The 19,499-nt window shown below is 40.5% G+C and overlaps 1 protein-coding gene across 2 annotated transcripts in view; it reads left to right on the forward strand.

The window, feature by feature from the left end:
- Positions 1–15,684, forward strand: part of rasgrf2b (Ras protein-specific guanine nucleotide-releasing factor 2b) — a 230,526-nt gene extending 214,842 nt beyond the window's left edge. For both annotated transcript variants that reach the window (XM_072582334.1, XM_072582343.1), the window contains 4 exons: positions 2,081–2,160; positions 9,645–9,762; positions 13,526–13,594; positions 14,555–15,684. In XM_072582334.1, coding sequence (XP_072438435.1) covers positions 2,081–2,160; positions 9,645–9,762; positions 13,526–13,594; positions 14,555–14,647 — 360 coding nt within the window. In that variant the 3' untranslated portion in view covers positions 14,648–15,684. The remainder of the gene's footprint in view (positions 1–2,080; positions 2,161–9,644; positions 9,763–13,525; positions 13,595–14,554) is intronic.
- Positions 15,685–19,499: the final 3,815 nt, after the last annotated feature.

The raw sequence follows: 19,499 nt of genomic DNA on the forward strand, positions 1-19,499 counted from the left end.
CATGTTGTTTCTTCACCATCTGCCAATTTGCTCATGATTCCCCACACTCACCATTTACAGGACCCTAAGCATTGTCTGACCTGTCCTTCAACCTCTGATGTGGAGTGGCTGCAGATGCTTGTGTCAATGTCTTCACCACCTGCCCATATGTATTTACACCATCCTCACAACCTGCTGCCACTCTCAAAATATGCCTTAATGCCAACTGACAGGAGGGTATCTGAGCTAGTGGCGGGTGAATGCACTGGATTGAGTGATACTGTGGGATGCTGCTCCCTCAGATGCTGGACCCTCCTTTGATCTGTGGTCCCACAGCTGTCATCAGTCCTTCACCTGCCTCTGGAAGTGACAAATGTGAAGGGAGAGCTTTGCACTTTGTCATGTCCTGTAGCCTGCCCTTGATCTAGAGCTTCCTGTGTTTTAGGATAGATTACCTACAGTGGGGAAACAGGCCGTTCAGTCCAATCAGTCCACACCGACCCTCCGACCAGTAACCCACCCAGACTCATTTCCCTCTGACTAGTGCACCTAACACTACGGGTAATTTAGCATGGCCAATTCACCTGACCTGCATGACTTTGGACTGTGGGAGGAAACCTGGAGCACCCAGAGGAAACCCACACAGACACGGGGAGAATGTGCAAACTCTACACAAACAGTAGCCTGAAGCTGGAATTGAACCTGGGACCCTGATGCTGTGAGGTAGCAGTGCTAACCACTGAGCCACCGTGTGTGTTCATCAGGATAATATAGATGCTGTAGTTAGTACTTGTCTGGAGGATCGATGGCTGTATCAATTGCATTGCTCACTCTATAACAGGCTGCCTTAATGTAAGCCATTCTATTTTCACTGCATCCTCCTCCATTAGAACCATTAGTGCCATGAAATGCACATCAGCTCCAGTTCTTCTATGTTCCCTGGTACTCTTAACATGATTCCCCTTCTCTCACAAGAATACAAAAATTAGGGGCAGAAGAAGATCGTTCCACCCTTCAAGGCTGCTCCCCTTTTTATAAATCCAAGATTAATCTGATTGTGGCCTCAATTCTATTTTCCAGCTTGCCCCTTGTAACTTGGATTGTTTTGTCCTTTAAAATTGATCTCTTTCAGCCTTAACCTAATCCACAATGTAAACAGTGTCATGTGTCTCTCATAGGCTCGTGGTGGTCCTCAATCAATGCCAGCTTCCTTGTCAAGAATTGGGCCTTTGGGAAGTCTGCCACAAGTAGCCATTTTGTCTTGCTAATGCAGCATTCACCCCTGACTGATCTTGCGTCTCCAATTCTGCTTCTCTCTGGGGATGTTAATGTCAGGTGATATGTGAATTTGCCGTGCAGGCTTCCACTTCTGATCTCCAAGAATGCCGTTTGCTAATAACGAACTCACTATGGTCAGCAAACCCAGCCATTAAATGACAGCATTCAGAAAAGTCTCCATCGATGTCTGGTCACCTGTCCTTGCAGCCATGTGACCTGCATTGAGCCCACTGTCAGGACTTCCTCTCTTTTGACAAAATCAGCCCAGAGCCCTGACAGGATTTTCCCACCATGGGCCTAGTTGTTTCTATGACTGAATTTCCACAGCCGCCTCCTGTCAAGCAAAACCCCAACATATTTCTTCTGCTTATCGAACCTGGTAAATTTACTTTTACACCTGATTAAATTTAGAATATTCAGAAAAATTCCAACTCTGCATTAAGGATGCTCCAATTATGAATGTCATGCCTGATGTATGGGTGAGGTACGCTGATCAGAAATGCTTAGGAATTGTCCCCAGTTATGTTCCAATGTAAATGTTAGCAGTTGGGATAATATGCAGGCCTCTGGACTCCTTGGGCTAAGGAAGATGGAAAGCCACCACATGACTTTCTGTTGATCTGCCTTGCAATTCCCTATTAAAGATCTGAATATCATCTTTCCAATCTACTGAAAATAGAATTAGATTTGAAGATTGGTGCTTTAATCTATGTACTTTTAATATATTTCATATCATCAAGTATTTATAGTGTGTGAATTTGTTTTATTAATTGGGATTTTTTAAAATTGTGATTATTAAAAAATGTGATGTTGTTTGTTTTAGACCAAAGCTCAAATGGACAAGCTTCAGAAAACTGTCTCATCAGAAGGAAGATTTAAAAATCTAAGAGAAACTCTGAAAAAGTTAGTTTTGTTTTGAGTTGCTATTTTCTGGATAATAAATATTATCAAATCTCCTTGCTGATTCTTCAGTGTGAATGGACCTTTGTTGCGTTTGTTATGTTACATCTCAAACCAGCTAAACACTTAGAGTCTATTAAGCTTTCTTTAATAAAATAATTTTCCTCACAGACTGAAACCTAACAATTAGCTGTGGCACCATTCCCAACAATAAGGGTGTGGAAAATATTATATTTGCTGATTGCAAAGGTAATTGATGTATGAACCACTTTGAAATGTTCTGAAATGGTAATCAAGAACCATGTGAACATGAGACCATTTTTGTTTATTCTCAGATACTTATGATGTACTATCGTATTGTATAAGTGTTGGTGAAGTGGGCACATTGTGGCATAATGTGTGTCAGAATATTATCCATATTTTAAAACTTGCCACAAACTACATCAGGTCCAGGAGATAGTCTAATTTAGATGGGTCCTAAGACCCAGTTTCAATTGAACCTTCACACATTGATCATTCTCCACATCCAGCTCACTCCATGAGGTCTAAATATGTTTTGATGAAAGATCATGAACTGAATCATTGGCTTTGAGCTAGATTTCATCCTAGCCAGTGACTAGGCCCAGAAAACGTGAGGGACTCTGGTATAGGGAGGGTGTGGCCACCTGGACCTGATCCAGTGGGTAGCAAGTTCCTGAATATGTACAACATGAGTTTGATGCTAGAACAAGTGGGAGGGGAAACCGTGAGATGGAGAACGTCACATCACCTGATATTCCACCAGGATAAAACACCACATTGAAAGGGCAGAAAGGCCGTTTTGAAGAGCTGAGATTCTCTACACAGGCCCTTTGAAGGAGGACTGTAATTATACTGGTCAATTGTGTAAATGTTGTAACAGAACACCTTTGAGGGTACAAAGAGGAGAATTCTCTATCTTTGTAAGAGTTCGCTAGGTATTAAGCATGGAGATACCACAATTGACCCAATACCTTGCTGCAAGGTTCAGTGAGTTTGATGTGTGACCTCCAGGATATTCAGGAATGTAGAGAGATTCTGTTTCCAGCTGACGGTTGTTAAAGACCATCATGGATGACCAAGACAGTCTGGATGTAGGTCACCATGGAGATGAGTGGCCAGGGGCTCCATGTGAAATACTGGACTCACTGCCAATAAAAGACCAATGGACCCCTCTGCACTGTTATGTGGGAATGCCAGCTCACTACACTGTATGAGCTTCCACTTATCTGCAGGACCTGCTTGATCTAGTATGTGGAGGGAAACCACTCCTTTGACTAATTAGAATAGTTTCTTATAGTTAATAAGATATAACTTACAATGTGTTAGCAACTAGTTTCAGTTTACATTGACCTGCTGGACATGGTTAGAGACTTTGAGGAAGTCATATTTGGTCCCACTCCTTTGAGATCCTAAGTTCCTACAAGTTCATAGACCCTCAAGAGAATGGGTAATACTTATTGACCTTTTCCAACAAATACAGCAAACTTGGTACTGTTCCGTCAAAATTAATAGAGTGTGAACAGGAAAAGTAGGGACACTGAATGGTTAATATTTGTGGAGTAAAGGGTTAACTATACCTTTACCTTAAAAATAGTTACCAATCATGTGCACAAGGAACTGGTTCATAGTGACTTCGGTCCACATGGAAGTGGCACTTGAGTCTGTGGGGTTGAATTGAATTGAAATGAAATTATTGTCACATGTACCAAAGCACAGTGAAAAGCATTGTCTTGCGAGCAATACAGGCAGATCACAGAGCTAGTAGCATAGATAGTAAGTAATAGGTAAACAGCAGCAAAAACACAGTTTGAGAGTCCATTCAGCATTCTAACAACAGTAGGGTAGAAACTGTTGCAAAACCGGCCGGTGCGTGTGTTCAGGCTGATGGGAGAGGTTGTAGAAAAACATTGCCAGGGTGGGATTGATCTTTAAGAATGCTATAGCAGCCTTTCCTTGACAGTGGGACTAGTTGATGGATTCTATAGATGGGAGGTTGGTCTTTGATTATCTGCGCTGAGTTCACCACTCTCTGTAACCATCTCCGATCTTGAATAATACAGTTGCCATAGCAGGTAGTGATACATCCAGACAAAATGCTCTTGGTGGCACACCTACAGAAGTTGGCAAGGGTATTCGCTGTCATGCCAAATTTCCTCAGCTGCCTGAGAAAAAAAGAGACATTGTTGGGCCTTTGTAACCAGTGCATCCACATGCTTTCCAGAAATGTCCTCTCTTAATTTGTAGTATGTTATCATGTTCAAGAATGCCTCTTAATTTTCACTCATCTGAGTGCTGACCTGATCTTCTAACGATGCCGAGGAACATTGGTGAAGTGTAAAGTGTTCCTTATCACTAGTTTGCATAGTTACTCAGGCTGCATGTGTTGGTGCCCCCTCTGTGCATCTTCTACTGTGCCTTACCCAGATTTCCTGAGAAGGTGAAGGCAACCTGAAACCTCATGGCTGTGAGGCACGAGGGCATTCTCCCCAACATCTCTGGAAACCTCTCCCTCAAAGCTTGGAGGATAAAGAGCCTATTATGCCAGAGAAAGAACCAAGTGGAAGAGAGTGGAGTGTTGGAGTTTCCTCTGTCTGTTGAGATGAAGCTGGGAATTCTTGGATCTGGCAGTCTAACAGTGTGGCCAGTCCATATCAGCAGGCGTGCACAGTAAGGAGGAACTGATTTGAGATTAACCCATAATCTCTAGATGCCATGGCAATCTGGTGTACCCATGGCTTTAGCAATCCATATTGCCACCATGGCAGCAGTTATTTTTATGCTTCATTTGTGGGATTGGCTGCCATGGTGAGTTTGTGACCAGCCCCATGTTCCACCTCAAGCCTCCCCATGTCTCTGAGGACACAGTAGCTCACTTGTCCATCTGCAACCAGTCTCAACAGGGATACACTTACTCTGTGAATGTGGTTGGTGCCTTAAACCCTCTGCAGTGACCTAGACTCCTCCAGCACTGGTGAAAGAGAGCCCTAGCCTGGAAGCCAAGTGCTGCTGGCGGATACCTGACACAGTCATCACAGGACATCGGGCAGAGAGCATTGATGGATATTGGGATACACCTCACCACAATACACGAGTCTCTCACACGGAAGATACAAATCTAGTGTTAATATTGTATTAAGGAAGACTTCTTAGTGTTAGTGTTGACTTAAAATTATTCTTTGTTCAGTGTTTTTTATGATGTTTCCCCTTCAGATGTGTATGATGTTTAATATCATGTGTTTGAGGGCAGAAGCTGCTCGTAGATTGAGATGTGATATCTGTGTGAGGACTGAAGAAGACTGTTTGATGTGTTGTTGCATCTGAAAACTCATGTTCATTTTATACCACTCAGCGTTGGCCAGATGTTTGGAAGTGGGTCCATATGAGGAGAGGGTCTCTGCCTCTCATGCACTAATTTCCACAGCAGGCATAAGCAGCAGACCACTGCTGTGGATCCCCTTCCTTGTCAATCTTTACTTTCCCAGCCACCTCATCAGATGAGACTTGTGCCTTCTTATATTCACCCAGGTTTGTTGCATACAGCAATGAGAAAAGTTTAACATGTGGACTTGCAGGATGCAGTCAGTCACTATTGAAGAGGCGGCAGAGAGAGAAATGTACCAAAATGCTCAGATCTTACAATATATTGCAGGGTTGATGTATCCTCTCTGCAACAGTATTACCTGGTGCACAGCATACGGCGATCTGTGACCCTTGAACTGGATTATATTGGGGATACTCCCCAGAATAATTTAAACAGCGGGAACACACCTTCAATGGACCCATGGTTTGCTTTTTAAAAATGGTTTGCTTTTTTCCTTGTGGTGGGATTTGCGTTGGACTAATCTTCCAGTTTTACTAAGAGGGATTCTGCCAGTCATCATCAACCATGTGTGAAGAAAATAGTCTTTGTCAGTTCTGATCCGACCCTGGATTGGTTGCTTTGGCAAAACGACTGTGACACCTGTGAGTGTTGAAGCACATGGGCATCGTGCCTCTGCCAGATAGAAAGCTCGCGCCTGCACGATTCACCATTTATGTTCAGAGTTAACTGCACATTGAGGGAATAGGATCCTCTCTGTGAGTAAACACAGCCTGGTTGCTCAGATGCTCCATGATGGAAACATAAGTGTAAGCAATTACATTTTGAATAGTCTGGAGCTGGAAATACTGCAAATCCATTGCTCACTCTCTGCCAGGCTGGCCTCATCTCTCTGGATTATTATAAATTCTTCATCCTTCTTCCACACCATCTCCGTGATAGGCAGCCACCCACTATTCTAAGCACTGTTTCTATGACAGCCTTCCTCGAGGGGCACAGTTTCTTCAGGAACTCGCACTCCAACATTTGGAAATTCATCATCCTGGTCAGCAAATATATGGAATGTGTTGTGGGATTGTATCTATCTCATCTTTTCCATCAGGTCTTCTCTCTTCCTGTTCTCTCTTTTTGCTAGGCTTCTTGCACTGGTTCCTGTGCAGTGTTCCCCAGGATGAAGGAGTACAAGGTCAGTGATGCACTCTTTTAATAAGTGAAACCTTAGTCACTATTCTACTTGTTGCCTCTTGAATTTCTTGAACCAACCCTTAAGGGTTAGTCACTCTTTACCTCAGACTCCATCTCTCAGAATGTCAGTTTATCAAATTTGAACACCGAGAAAAGGTCTCCAAAGATAATGCAAACCTGCAAGTCAAAGGACCTCAGTTAAACAGCTAGTGTTCCATGGGGATGTTGTTAAGGCACAGAAGATTTGTCAGTTTCATTTCAATACATTCCTGCGATAAATCTGTGTGTAATACATTTAAAAGGCATATAAATGCTCATTGTAGATATTGATGAGGTTCTTCTTGATGACCAATAACTTTTCAAGTTGCTTAACCTCTTGTCTTTGACAACATTGCAAGCTAATTTTGACGTGTCTGAGCCCATCTGCCATTTTGCCTGCTCCAGAGAGCACAGTTTCTCCCTCCACAGGTGGTATCAGACCTAATGATGGTTTTGAGCTCTTTGTGTTTATTTCTGTTTTCCAATATCTGCCGTATTTTGCATTGGTTTCTTGTGTTCTTCAAAGATCTCAAACTACTTCATGTTTTGAGTGCGTGACTGCTGCTCTATATCTTGACTTCCATGTTCTTATTTTCTGTACCTTCGTGGGCGACATGGTGGCACAGTGGTTAGCACTGCTGCCTCACAGTGCAAGAGACCCGGGTTCAATTCCTGACTCAGGCGACTGACTGTGTGGAGTTTGCACATTCTCCTCGTGTCTGCGTGGGTTTCCTCCGGGTGCTCCGGTTTCCTCCCACAGTCCAAAGATGTGCAGGTCAGGTGAATTGGCCATGCTAAATTGCCCGCAGTGTTAGGTAAACGGGGTAAATGTAGGGGAATAAGTGGGTTGCGGGTCGGTGTGGACTTGTTGGGCCGAAGGGCCTGTTTCCACACTGTAAGTAATCTAATCTAAAATGTTAAGTAAACCATGATCTGAAATGCTTAGTGATGTCACGTTAATAATAAGCTGTAAGGAATGATTCTGTGATGCTCTATTGCTAAGAGTGATAAGTGCTGCTAGAGAGTGTGTCCCAGAAAATTATGTGCAGAGCCTATTATTTTCCATTCAATAAAATGGATGGAAATGCCCTTATGAGCTGCACCAAATTCTGAAGTGCACAGTTTTAGCTGTGGCCTTTAATCATGATTCACATAACTTGATTTTGTATAATGCCTTTAATAACCAACAAAAAGGGACAGTTAGTTAGGTTTTGCTGTATATTAAAGTTGGGGTTGGGGGAAAGGAAGTGCATAGTGGAAGGCAAAGAGGTTAAGGAATGAAATTCTGGAGTTTATGGGATTGATGAAGGCACAGATTTCAATGGTGAAGCATAGTCAGAGATGCACGAGACTGGAATTAGCAAAATGTATAGTTTCTTGGAAAAGTGTAGTACTGGAGGAGGTCATATAGCTAGAGGGATCTGAGTTGATTAGGAAGATTTGAACAGAAGGGTGAGACTTTTTAAGTTGAGGTCTTGCCGGACTGAAAGTTCCAAGTTAGTGTGGCTAGGAGTGTTGTGTAAATGGGGCTTAGTGCGAGTAAGGATACAGAGTTTTGGATGATTAGCTTCTATGGTTCAAATTTATTCACAACAAAAGAAGCTTTCTCCCTGTTTCTGTATTGTTAAAAAGTTATCAAACTCTTGCATTGAATTAAAAGTTATAGGTTGGGGTGGAGAGTTCTGCAAGTTGTTCAATGCATCAATGCATTGCTTAATATGGTACTGCATTAAGCAAAGTTTGAATAAACCCTGGTCTGGAGTAGTAAAGTCTGGCTTCAATTGTATAAAAGCTTGGTTAGAGAAGGAGTACTTTGTGTGCAGTTTTAGTCTCCTTCTCTCAGGAAAGATATTGTTGTGGAAGGAGAATTTTGAGGGTTCACCAGATTTGTTCCCAGGGTGGTGAGACTGTCTATGAAGAGAGATTGAGCAAAATGGGATTGTATTCTCTACAGCTTCAAAATGGGAGGTGATTTAATTAAAACCTGCAAATAGAGTAGATGCGAGTCAAATGTTTCCATTGATTGAGGAAGCCAAAAATTGTGGGATATAATTTGAAAATAAAGAGGATGCCAGGATGGGGAGAAATTTATAGATGTCTGATTACCCATGTTAGTAAAAAAAATCATTGAAGTGTGTGATCAGCCATGATCATATTGAATGGTAAGGCAGGTTTGATGGGCTGAATAGCCTATGCCTTTTTCTGTGTCTCCAGTGCTTTAGGGCAGTGCTGGTATTGGCACCACAGTTAGTTTTAACACTTATTTTTAGGAAGGGGATCAGCCAGGGCACCCTCAAAAGACCACTTTGCAGTAAATCTTGTTGAAAATGTTTTTGAAGATATCTTTGCATGGAGGTGTGTTGGAAATATAGCCTGTCAATACTTATATCTAAACTCATGCATGCAAGATATCAACTTGGTTCAAAACCTCTGTTCAAAACAAAGAGTTGAAAACCTCTGACTATCTGGAGAGCCTGAGTTAAGTCCTTTGAGAGAAATGAGACAAATGTAACAGAGAGCTTTGAGGGTCATCAATCAAAAACATGTAGCCCATTCTGACATGGTTGTAAACACAAAAGATTTTTGTGGATGTAATGCTCTTGAAGCTTTTATTTTTGTATCTTCATTGGCAAGCTGCTACTCTGCATCTATTTTACAGGCTAAATTGAAGCTGGTACTGTTGCAACCAGTTTGCTCAGGTACAATTTGAATTGTTATACTATGCCCCGAGTGTTGATTAGGCATATACCCTTACACAGACACTGGAAACATAATTTAAATATGTGATGCGTCCTGAGAGCAATCTGCTGTTTGTCCATCTTGTAAAATTGGGATTCTCTATTTACTTACTTTACTTACGTGGCATTGATTATTGTATACATTAATAGTGGTTATTAAAATTTAACCTTTTCCTTCTTCACAGTTGTAATCCACCATGTGTTCCATATCTCGGGATGTATTTGACTGATCTAGCATTTATAGAAGAGGGTACCCCAAACTTTACTGAAGAAGGCCTTGTAAACTTTTCCAAAATGAGAATGGTAAGCAGTGTCAATGATCTAAGACGTTGGTCATTTCACTTCCATTAAAAGTTACCTGATCTTCTGATTGTGTTGGAGGTGCATACAGGGCTTAAACTTGGCATCATATTTGCTCACAACTGCTGATCATAACATTAGTAATGACACATTTCTTTTATGAAATTATTTAGTTCCTTAATTTCAGAAATTCCCCGGTAACTTTCTGGACCCTAACTCTGCCATTCTAAGTGTGGCAAAGCAACATCTGAGCCTTAAGATCAATGATTCATCTCAAAATCTACATAAGAAAACACAAACTATATCATCAGGAGTAAGCCATTTAGCCGTTCAAACCTGGCAGAGAAAGGTGCTGCTGAACTGCCTTCTCAAGGACAACTAGGGATGGGCAATGAATGCTGACCCAGCCAGTGATGCTCACATTCCATGAGGGAATTTTAAAAAAACATAAAAAATATGGCTGATCTGATTGTAACCACTTTTTCAGTTATCACTGATATCATTTGCCTCTTGCTTAACAAGAGTCTATCTCTGCATTAACAATATTACAGGATTCCGTTTCTGCCACCTTTTCAGGCTGAGTGTTACAAAGACTCATGACAATCAGACAGAAATTTATTTTTGCCTTATCTTTGTTTTAAATGAGTGACCTCTCATTTGTAAACAGTGACCCCTAGTTCTAAAATTTCTGCTAAGAGGAAACATCCTCTCCACACCTATCCTGGAAAGACCCCTCAGGAACATTTATGTTCCAGTCAGGTTACCTCCCACTTTTCCAAACTCCTTTGAATACAATCCCTTGTCTGCCTTCTGCAGGGACCATTCCTTCCAGGCAACTCTGGTCTAATTTTCCTTTACTCTCAACAACCCCCTCCAAAGCCCCACAATAACTTTCCCTGAAGGTGTAACACCTATTAATTTACCTCCTTCCTCCTCAGTATCCAAGGGCTCAAACATACCTTCCAGGTGAAGTAGCCCTTTACCTGCACTTCACACAATCTAGTCGACTGCATTCGCTGCTCACAATGTGGTGTCATCTACATTGAGGAAACCAAGCGTAGACTGGGTGACTGCTTCACAGAACATCTGCGTTCTGTCTGCAAAAAAGACCCTGAGCTTCCAGTTGCCTGCCACTTTACCATCCCACCCTGTTCCCGGGCCAACATCTCCATTTCAGGCTTGCTGCAATGCTCCGGTGAAGCTTAGCATAAGCTGCAAGAACAGCATCTCATTTTCCACTTGGGGACCCTGCAGCCCTCCAGTCTTAATATCGAGTTCAATAATTTTAGAACCTGAACTCTCCCTAACCCCACGCATCAAACCTTGTTATCACATAGTCTGCCATTATACACTACCTATTGTTAGCCACTAATAGTCTCTATTAAAAGCTATTCACCCTCCCAGCCAGATCATTATCGAATCCTTCGTCTGTCAAACTGTCCTTCTCTCTCTTTAGGCTCTATCCCCACCTATCAGTTACCCCTTCACCCCTTCCCCCATCCTACCTTCTGTATATAAACTGACAGTTTCCTGGCTACCATCACTTCTGAGGAAGGGTTACTGGAACTGAAAGATTAACTCTGATTTCTCTGAGGTAAAAACAATGACTGCAGATGCTGGAAACCGGATTCTGGATTAGTGGTGCTGGAAGAGCACAGCAGTTCAGGCAGCATCCAAGGAGCAGCGAAATCGACGTCGCCATGACTTGTCCGGACTTGTCCTACCTGCCTATCTCCTTTTCCACCTATCCACTCCACCCTCTCCTCCCTGACCTATCACCTTCATCCCCTCCCCCACTCACCTATTGTACTCTATGCTACTCTCTCCCCACCCCCACCCTCCTCTAGCTTATCTCTCCATGCTTCAGGCTCACTGCCTTTATTCCTGATGAAGGGCTTTTGCCTGAAACATCGATTTCGCTGTTCCTTGGATGCTGCCTGAACTGCTGTGCTTTTCCAGCACCACTAATCCAGAATCTGATTTCTCTGCACAGATGCTGCCAGACCTGCTGAGCTTTTCCAGCAACTTCTGTTTTTGTTACATTAAATACTAGCCTAGTCTGTCCAACTTTTCTTCATAAGTCAACTCACCCATTCTAGGTATTAGTCTGATAAGCCTTCTCTGAATTGTCTCCAATGCACAAACATGCTTCCTTAAATGCTGTTATCAGTAATCCAGATGCGGTGTCACCAGTGTCCTGTATAACTGAGGCATTATCTCCCTACCATTTTGTTCAGTTCCCCTCATGATAAACAATAATGTCCTATTAGCTGTCCAACTTATTTGTTTTAACTGTATACTAACCATTTCTTATTTATGCATTAGGACACCCAGATCCCCCTGTATCACAGAGTTCTGTAATCTCTTACCATTTAGACAAAGAAAACTTATTTTATTTTTCCTGCCAAAATGGACAAATTATATTTTTTTCCACATTATTTTTGCTTCACTTGTCACTCCCTCTATCCACCTGTATAGTTTTTTTTTCGCCTCCTTATGTCTTATTCATAATCTTCTACCTTATCTTTGGGCTCTTGACAAATTTGGTAACCGTAACTCAATTTAAGTAATTTATATCAATTGTAATGACATTGGTGTTCCAACACTGATTCCTGTGGAACAGCACTCATTATCTAACACCACTTTAAAAAAATACTTCCTTATACCTACTGTTTGCTCCTGTCAGCTATCCAACCTTCTATCCATGCTACCCCCGACACTACAAGCTTTTTATTTTTGCAATAAACTTTGATATCGAATATTTACGACAAACTAAATGTATTCCATCTACTGGTTCCCTTTTATCCAGAGCGCGTGTTACTCCTCAAAGGATAACAATAGATTGGTAAAATATGTTTTCTCTTTGACAAAACTGTTATACCACTCCCATAAGTAACTCCCTGCCTTTATCATTTCTACTCAAACAGTTTTCACATCTTGACATCGTGAACTTACGTCATTCCTCACTATTGTGTTTATACCATCATTAACTAACAAAGGCACAAAAAAGTTATTTACATAACCAGGGTAGGCCACCCAAAACGGATAAGACTGCATGAGCTTCAATTGTCTTGTCCTTAGAATGTTTCCCTATTTTAAGGCAGAATGATAACCTCCTAAGGCCCAGATTGGCAGTGATTATTTTAACATGGTTTAGCTGTGAATGCTGGAAAACTGAAACAAACACAAAAAGAAATTGCTGGAGAAACTCAACAAATCTGGTACCATCTGTGAAGATAAAACAGAGTTAATGTGTCCAGTCCAGTGACACTTCTTCAATTCTGACTCGAAATGTTAAATCTATTTTATCTTCACAGTCGCCAGACCTGCTGTGTTTCTCCAGAAATTGCTGATTTTGTTTGTTCCAAATTGTTAAAGTTTGATAAATTAGTTATCCATCTATTTCAATGATAAGAATTGTCAAGGTGCGTGGGTGAAAGAGGGAAGTCCCTGCTATCATAAATCACAGCTTAAATAGCTGAGAAGTTTTTACTTAATAGTGTGGGAAAAATAACCCCAGAATTTCTGCTGAAGTGGTCTTCATTATTGGACAGTTTTAGTAAAAGTGCTATAAAGAAAATCTGATCCTTTACAATCTCTCATACTGTTGGAAGTTCTCTTTCTGTATTCAGAGAAACATTTTACTGCAGTCCAGTAACCTTACTTGGACATGTTGATTTTGGAACGTATGGATGAAAAAATATTCACTCTCTTGTTGCACTTGAGTTTATAAAACCGTGACTAATTATTGAATTATTTTAACTAGATATCACATATTATCAGGGAGATACGACAGTTCCAACAAACACCATACCGAATAGACCATCAACCAAAGGTATACTTGTGTTGTACTGTTTATTTTCAGTTCTGTTATAAATTTTGTGGCCAAATGTATTCATTTGGATTTCAGATGATTCAATTACTAGCTTCAGAGATCATTTAGATTCAAAATGTATATTAGAATACAGTTTTGCATTGTATAGACTACATCAAATGTCAGACCGTACATTTAAGTCTATCAGTAACACTTGAAATAACTTTGCTTTGTGGTGCAGTAACAGGATATTGTTTAAGTTGCCAGTTTTGAGTGAGAATGCTGAAAAGAAAGAGACTTCCTCCAGAAAAAGAACAATCAATTCAGGCAGTACCTCAACCCATAATAGCCCCACTTCATCCTCAAGTGACTGACTGATTAGACAGCAGTGTCAATTTGCGTGCATAGATGGGGACCTTTCTGAATTTGTGGTTATTCCATTGTAACCATTGGAGTACAGCTAAGAACCCTCCTAGAGCAACAGACCACTTGCGAAACCTGATGGAAGTTTAAGTTGACTTAAGAGTAATTTGGTTGGTGTGTCTCAACAAATTTTCACACTTCTCCATGTGAAGTTGGCAGGAAAACCTTTGATGTGTCTACTAATATGCTGTATTGTGCTGTACTTAACCAATTTTTTGTAGTGGGCCATCACACCACATTCTGAGAGTTTTGTTATCAGGCAGTGCTCTTAATATTTTGCCAAGAGCAAGAAAAAGATGTGAGATGGACAAGTACTAAAGAGCCGTGTCTATATATTTAGATATATGATAAAATGAGTGAGAGGAGAAGCACCCGTTTCCTCAGACATGACTAATTCTCAAGTGAAATACTCCGATTATAGATATTCCAGTGTCCACAAATAGCCAGATCCATTTCCTTAATTACCTTTAAATTGCTTGTTCAGTGAAATACAATGCAGCTGCACTACTGTTGCTCTTTGAATGATAATTTTTGACATTTCCCTCCTTGTTGTTTTAGGTCATTCAATACTTACTTGACAAATCAATTATTATGGATGAAGATACGTTGTATGAGCTGTCCTTAAAAATTGAACCTAGGCTCCCTGCATGAGAACCAGCAAATCTGTGGCTGCAAAGATTCAGCAGCTTAGTATGACAACCCAGAGTGTATGTGGCAAGCTGCATGGAGTGTGACTTATCTACCCAGGGTAAATGTGAGTGTGAGTTTTCCTAAAGGAAAGATGGAACCTTATGGGAAGATTGCTTAACACACATTGGAAGATGAAGAACTTCTGCTTGGGGTGAAAGATTAAGGTCATTTATATCCAGAAAACTTGACACTATGAATGAGCATAATTTCTGCAGAATGGAAAATATGAAGATAAGTTAAAATGAAAGTCATTATATTAAATTATAAAAAGAACACATTATAGTGTGCACAAAAAAATGGCAAGCATTGAGGTAACTGTTCATCTGCAAGTCTGGACATTCAATATGATACAAATTATTTCCTTCCTAGGAGCTGTTTTAGTCATAAGCAGCTTGATTGGCTGTTGGTAGGCTTTTGTTTTTCAGGGAGGGGTGTTCAGTATAAGACATGAAAACTGAAGAACTGTCTCAGCGTCTGAGAGAAATTATGTCTAAAGAACAACCGAAGAATATAGCAGTGTTGCGTTTCATGAAGCATAGCGTGAAAGATGGTGAAATGCCACCACAGTTCTTAGTGGCTTCAAGAAATGAGCTCTTCAAACTTAAGTTGAGAAGTTCTAATGGCATGAGCTTTAAAACCATCTGCTTGCTGTACCATTGCAGCATCGTTGCACACGTGAACCATTCATGAAATTACAAGTCGTACTGAAATAGTGATTTAGGGTATCACTGCTTGTTTATACTTTAACAGGCGCCAGTTTTGTATGTTGTATCTGGGATGTTCAGTAGTAGCTTTCGAAGTGGAATGTTAAATGTCTTTGAAATATGCTGATATTTAGTCACATCATCTTTGTGTTGAGCTAAGTATTATGTTGTGCTGCTTGTTTGTGCTTTCCTACTTCCAAAGTCTTAAAAAATGTTATGAAATCTTGAATCAAAGCAGCCACAGACAGGGTGTGGGTCTATGTGAATAATAAACTACTGACAGTTTTAATAATATTTCAAAACATCTCCTGGAACACTATCATTTGATATTAAAAAAAAATGATATTCCCAAGAATTTGAAAACTCATTCATCCTCAATGCCAAGGATTTTGCTCAAGACGATCCGCTAAGAACCAACTTTCAAAAAAGAATTTTAAAAAAAGAACTTATTCAATGTACAGTGGGTGACAATGTTCTAGGTTTTATAGTTTCTGGCAAGGTACAGACCTGAAACAGGAAGTGTGCGTTATACCTCTCTGGCCCCTCTCTTGTCAGCATGTTGAATCCAATGTTAACTAATCAAGTAGGGGCTGGTCAAAAGGAATGCTTGCTGTGTTTAAAAAGAGGACTCTATGCCTCATTGGTTATCAATTGGGAAAGAGGTTAAACCAAGAATTTAGTCAGGTAAATGATATAGTCTGCTCCCCCATACCCCCTTTGCCTATGTAAAACACATCAGTCAGTTGTGGCCACTAATTTAAAGGCACACATTATCCCCATGCTCTCTGTGGTTTATATATGTCAGACTATAAAAAGTTAAGTAATAAAGTCTGCTAATAGCTAAATGCTGTCACCTTCAAAAGCAGACTCTGCTGCTACATGCCCATATGACCCCTTTTCATCCACCTCTGTACATTGCCTCCTCTTTCTTGTTGGTACAGTCATATGACTAGGGAAAAATAGAGTGGGAAATGAAAAGTTGATCAGCTTGTTAACAAACTAAACAGATTGTTAATTGGTTATTTGAACAGAGCAGTGTTCTTCCAATACTAGCACCAACTTGCCTTCCATATTTTTGGAGTCTGGCTGGATAGCATTGGATCACTGACTCAATGTCATCGCATCAAATTTTACATATGCACATTTGGTGGATGGAGGTGGGAAGGTGTGCCCTGCATGATTTCTGCTAGTAAATTCCAGCCCACTGGCTTCTCTCCACAATCTTCACACATGAGCAATCCATGTTATGTTGAGGCTTATTGGGAAGACATTTTAATAAGATCTCTGCAGTTAAAGCTGGCTAGCTAGTATCAGAAATGGGTTCTGAAGAAAATATTTCACGACATCTAGCCGTAATAATTTGAATCACTGTGAAAGACTGTCAAACCTAGACCAGCAGTTTCAGAGACTTGGTAAAAACTCTCAATAATGGAGCATGCTTTCCTTTTACTCTCACCCTGGAACTTTAACAAAACATCACTAACAGTAAGTTAATACATCATTCTGTTTGTGTGATTACAGAAGCAATTATATGATATTCTTTGTAATAACATGAAAATTTAGATTATGGTGTCCTATTTTAAGATGAGAAATTGTGGAAAAATGTCCTTCATATTTTATGAAAATATATTTTTAAGAGGGAAATACAAAATGAGGGCTATTTATTTACAACAGACAATAAAGCATCTCTCAGGGAGTCGACTCTTTAATGTACTAAAATCAAACAGTTGCAGGTGATATTATTCTTAAATTCTTTAATTTTCTACACAATATACTTTATGCTAAGTTAAATAACAATGGTTGTTTGATCTGAAAGTTTCAGTTCTGTGCTTATATAATAGTACTGTTCAATTACACAACTGCAAGTGTGCTGTGAATGTCATAGTAGGCAATATGCAATCATAGCAATCAGCAGGCAAAGCAGTTAATGACTCTTTCAATATGATTGAATATAAGGCACAAGTGTACAGAATAATGGTAAACAGACATTGGTTAACTCAGTTGGCTGGCAGTCAGTTTATGATACCAACAGGGCGGGTTCAATTTCTGCACTGGTTGACAGTACTATATAGAGTACTCTCCATCTCAACCTCTCCTTTTGCCTGAGGTGTGGTCACCTACAATTTAAACCACCATCTCACATCTCTCTCTAAAGACAGAGCAACCCTATGGTCTGGTAGGACTACAGTGACCTAACTTTTATTTACTAATAAAAGTAATTTAGGGATTTTCTTTTAACAACAAGCAGTATGTCAGTAAGGGGTTACAATTTGATGAAAATGTGACGATGTACATGTAGTGATTGTAATGAGGTCAGCCAGGTGGACCTCATAGAATATGAGTTCCCTGATTGGGGCTGTTAATCTGGTCTGCTCAGGCAGCCATGGCTGACAGATATAAATAGGAATGTCTAATAATAAAAATTTAATAATAATAAAAAACAGGAGTGTCAAGGGTTCTGTTTACTCAGAGCTGGCTCTGAGGGAGCTGGATCAGTGTCAGGAACTCTCCCCTTTTAAATAAAGAGTGACTTGGTGACTGCTTCTGTGGAATTACTTCAGTTCAGAAGCCACTTTGTTACACCTGCTTCCATATTGAACTCTGGTGTGTAAATTTGCATGTGTGTAAACCTCCCAAGAGAGGCTAATAGCAATTTTAATAATTCAATGATATTTCAACTGACATTTAAATTTATATAAATTTATATTGAAATGACTACAAATAGCAATAGGGTCCCTTTAAAAGCCAATCATATGACATCAACAAATACTTTAGTATTCATAGCTGCATCCTGACCTCATTGTGAATGAGATTGATTTAGATTACTCGTGGTGGGTGGCTAACTTGTGCACTCTCCAGGAATTGAGATCTTAGATCAGAATGGGCAGCATAGTGGCTCGATTGGATCTCAGCTGAGGAGCCAGGTGACTATCAGCAGCAGCAGCACCAGCACCAGCCTGTTGTAGAGTGTCCCACAGGTGGGCAGCAGAGTAGGGAATAATGGAGAGGAGTGCAGTAGAAAGGCACTGCTTGTATAACAGATTGTACAGTCAGATGCCCAGTTTCCTTGACCTCTTGGAAGACCAATATACCTAGAGGCTTGGAATGCTGTCTCAAATAGTTAGAGGTGACCACCTCCCATAACCATTTTGCTTTTGATTTCTTCCATGTTTATGATTTCCTATAAATACATCTGGCAGGTTGGTAATTGTTCGTTTTCCTTCATTGACAATGTCATGAACATTTTCCCAAAGTGGACAGAATGAGCGGGCTTTCTGCTGTGTAGCTCTGGATGGTTTCTCACGGTGCTGAATATCATTGACCCAACACATACGGTAATCTGTGCAGCCCTGCCTGACCAACCAGGAATACCTATCAACTGCAAACGATTCCACTCTTTTAATACTTAGCTGGTGTGCTGTGTACAGGCATGAGTGACTACCAATGAAGCTATGTATGCAGTACAAAGACAGACTTATGACAGCATGTGTCATTGAACAAACAAACCAGGTAGTTAACATGCTGTTCAGGTGCTTGAACAGATCTGTAGGAGATCAGAATTTGTGAAGCAGAGTGCCTACAATGATCATAGTGTGCCGTACTCAGTGTAACTCTCCAGTGGATTGGATTGGAGTGATAGAAAAACAAGGAGCAGAAGACAAACCATCTGCAGTTCACTCCACTAATGAGATGCAGAAACAGGAGGAAAATGGTGATCTGAAAGCAGCACCAACTGCTTCCCTTGTTTCCTGGGATGTCAAGGATTCTGTTATGACATCCATGTTCACTTACCTCCATCGGTGCCCTTTCCTTTCTTACATTACCCATCATCAACCAGTTCCATAAATTCAAAGCAGTCCTGTGAATAATCAACCACACATTTCGCACCTTTCCTATTGGTCCTCGGATTCGCTAACAAACAACTAAATAAAGTAAATTGCCCCGCCTGACAACTAACAATTCCAATGGGAAATATGATGCAAACTTTTATAGTATTGTACTAAACAACAGAAAGTTAATGATATAAACTGTTCTCAAAAAAGGCACACATTACATAGTTTTGCTCTCCCCTTTACTATTACTCCCACAATGTACAACCTTTACACCTT

Source organism: Chiloscyllium punctatum, chromosome 2, assembly GCF_047496795.1.
Source record: "Chiloscyllium punctatum isolate Juve2018m chromosome 2, sChiPun1.3, whole genome shotgun sequence".
Classification (NCBI taxonomy): Eukaryota; Metazoa; Chordata; class Chondrichthyes; order Orectolobiformes; family Hemiscylliidae; genus Chiloscyllium; species Chiloscyllium punctatum.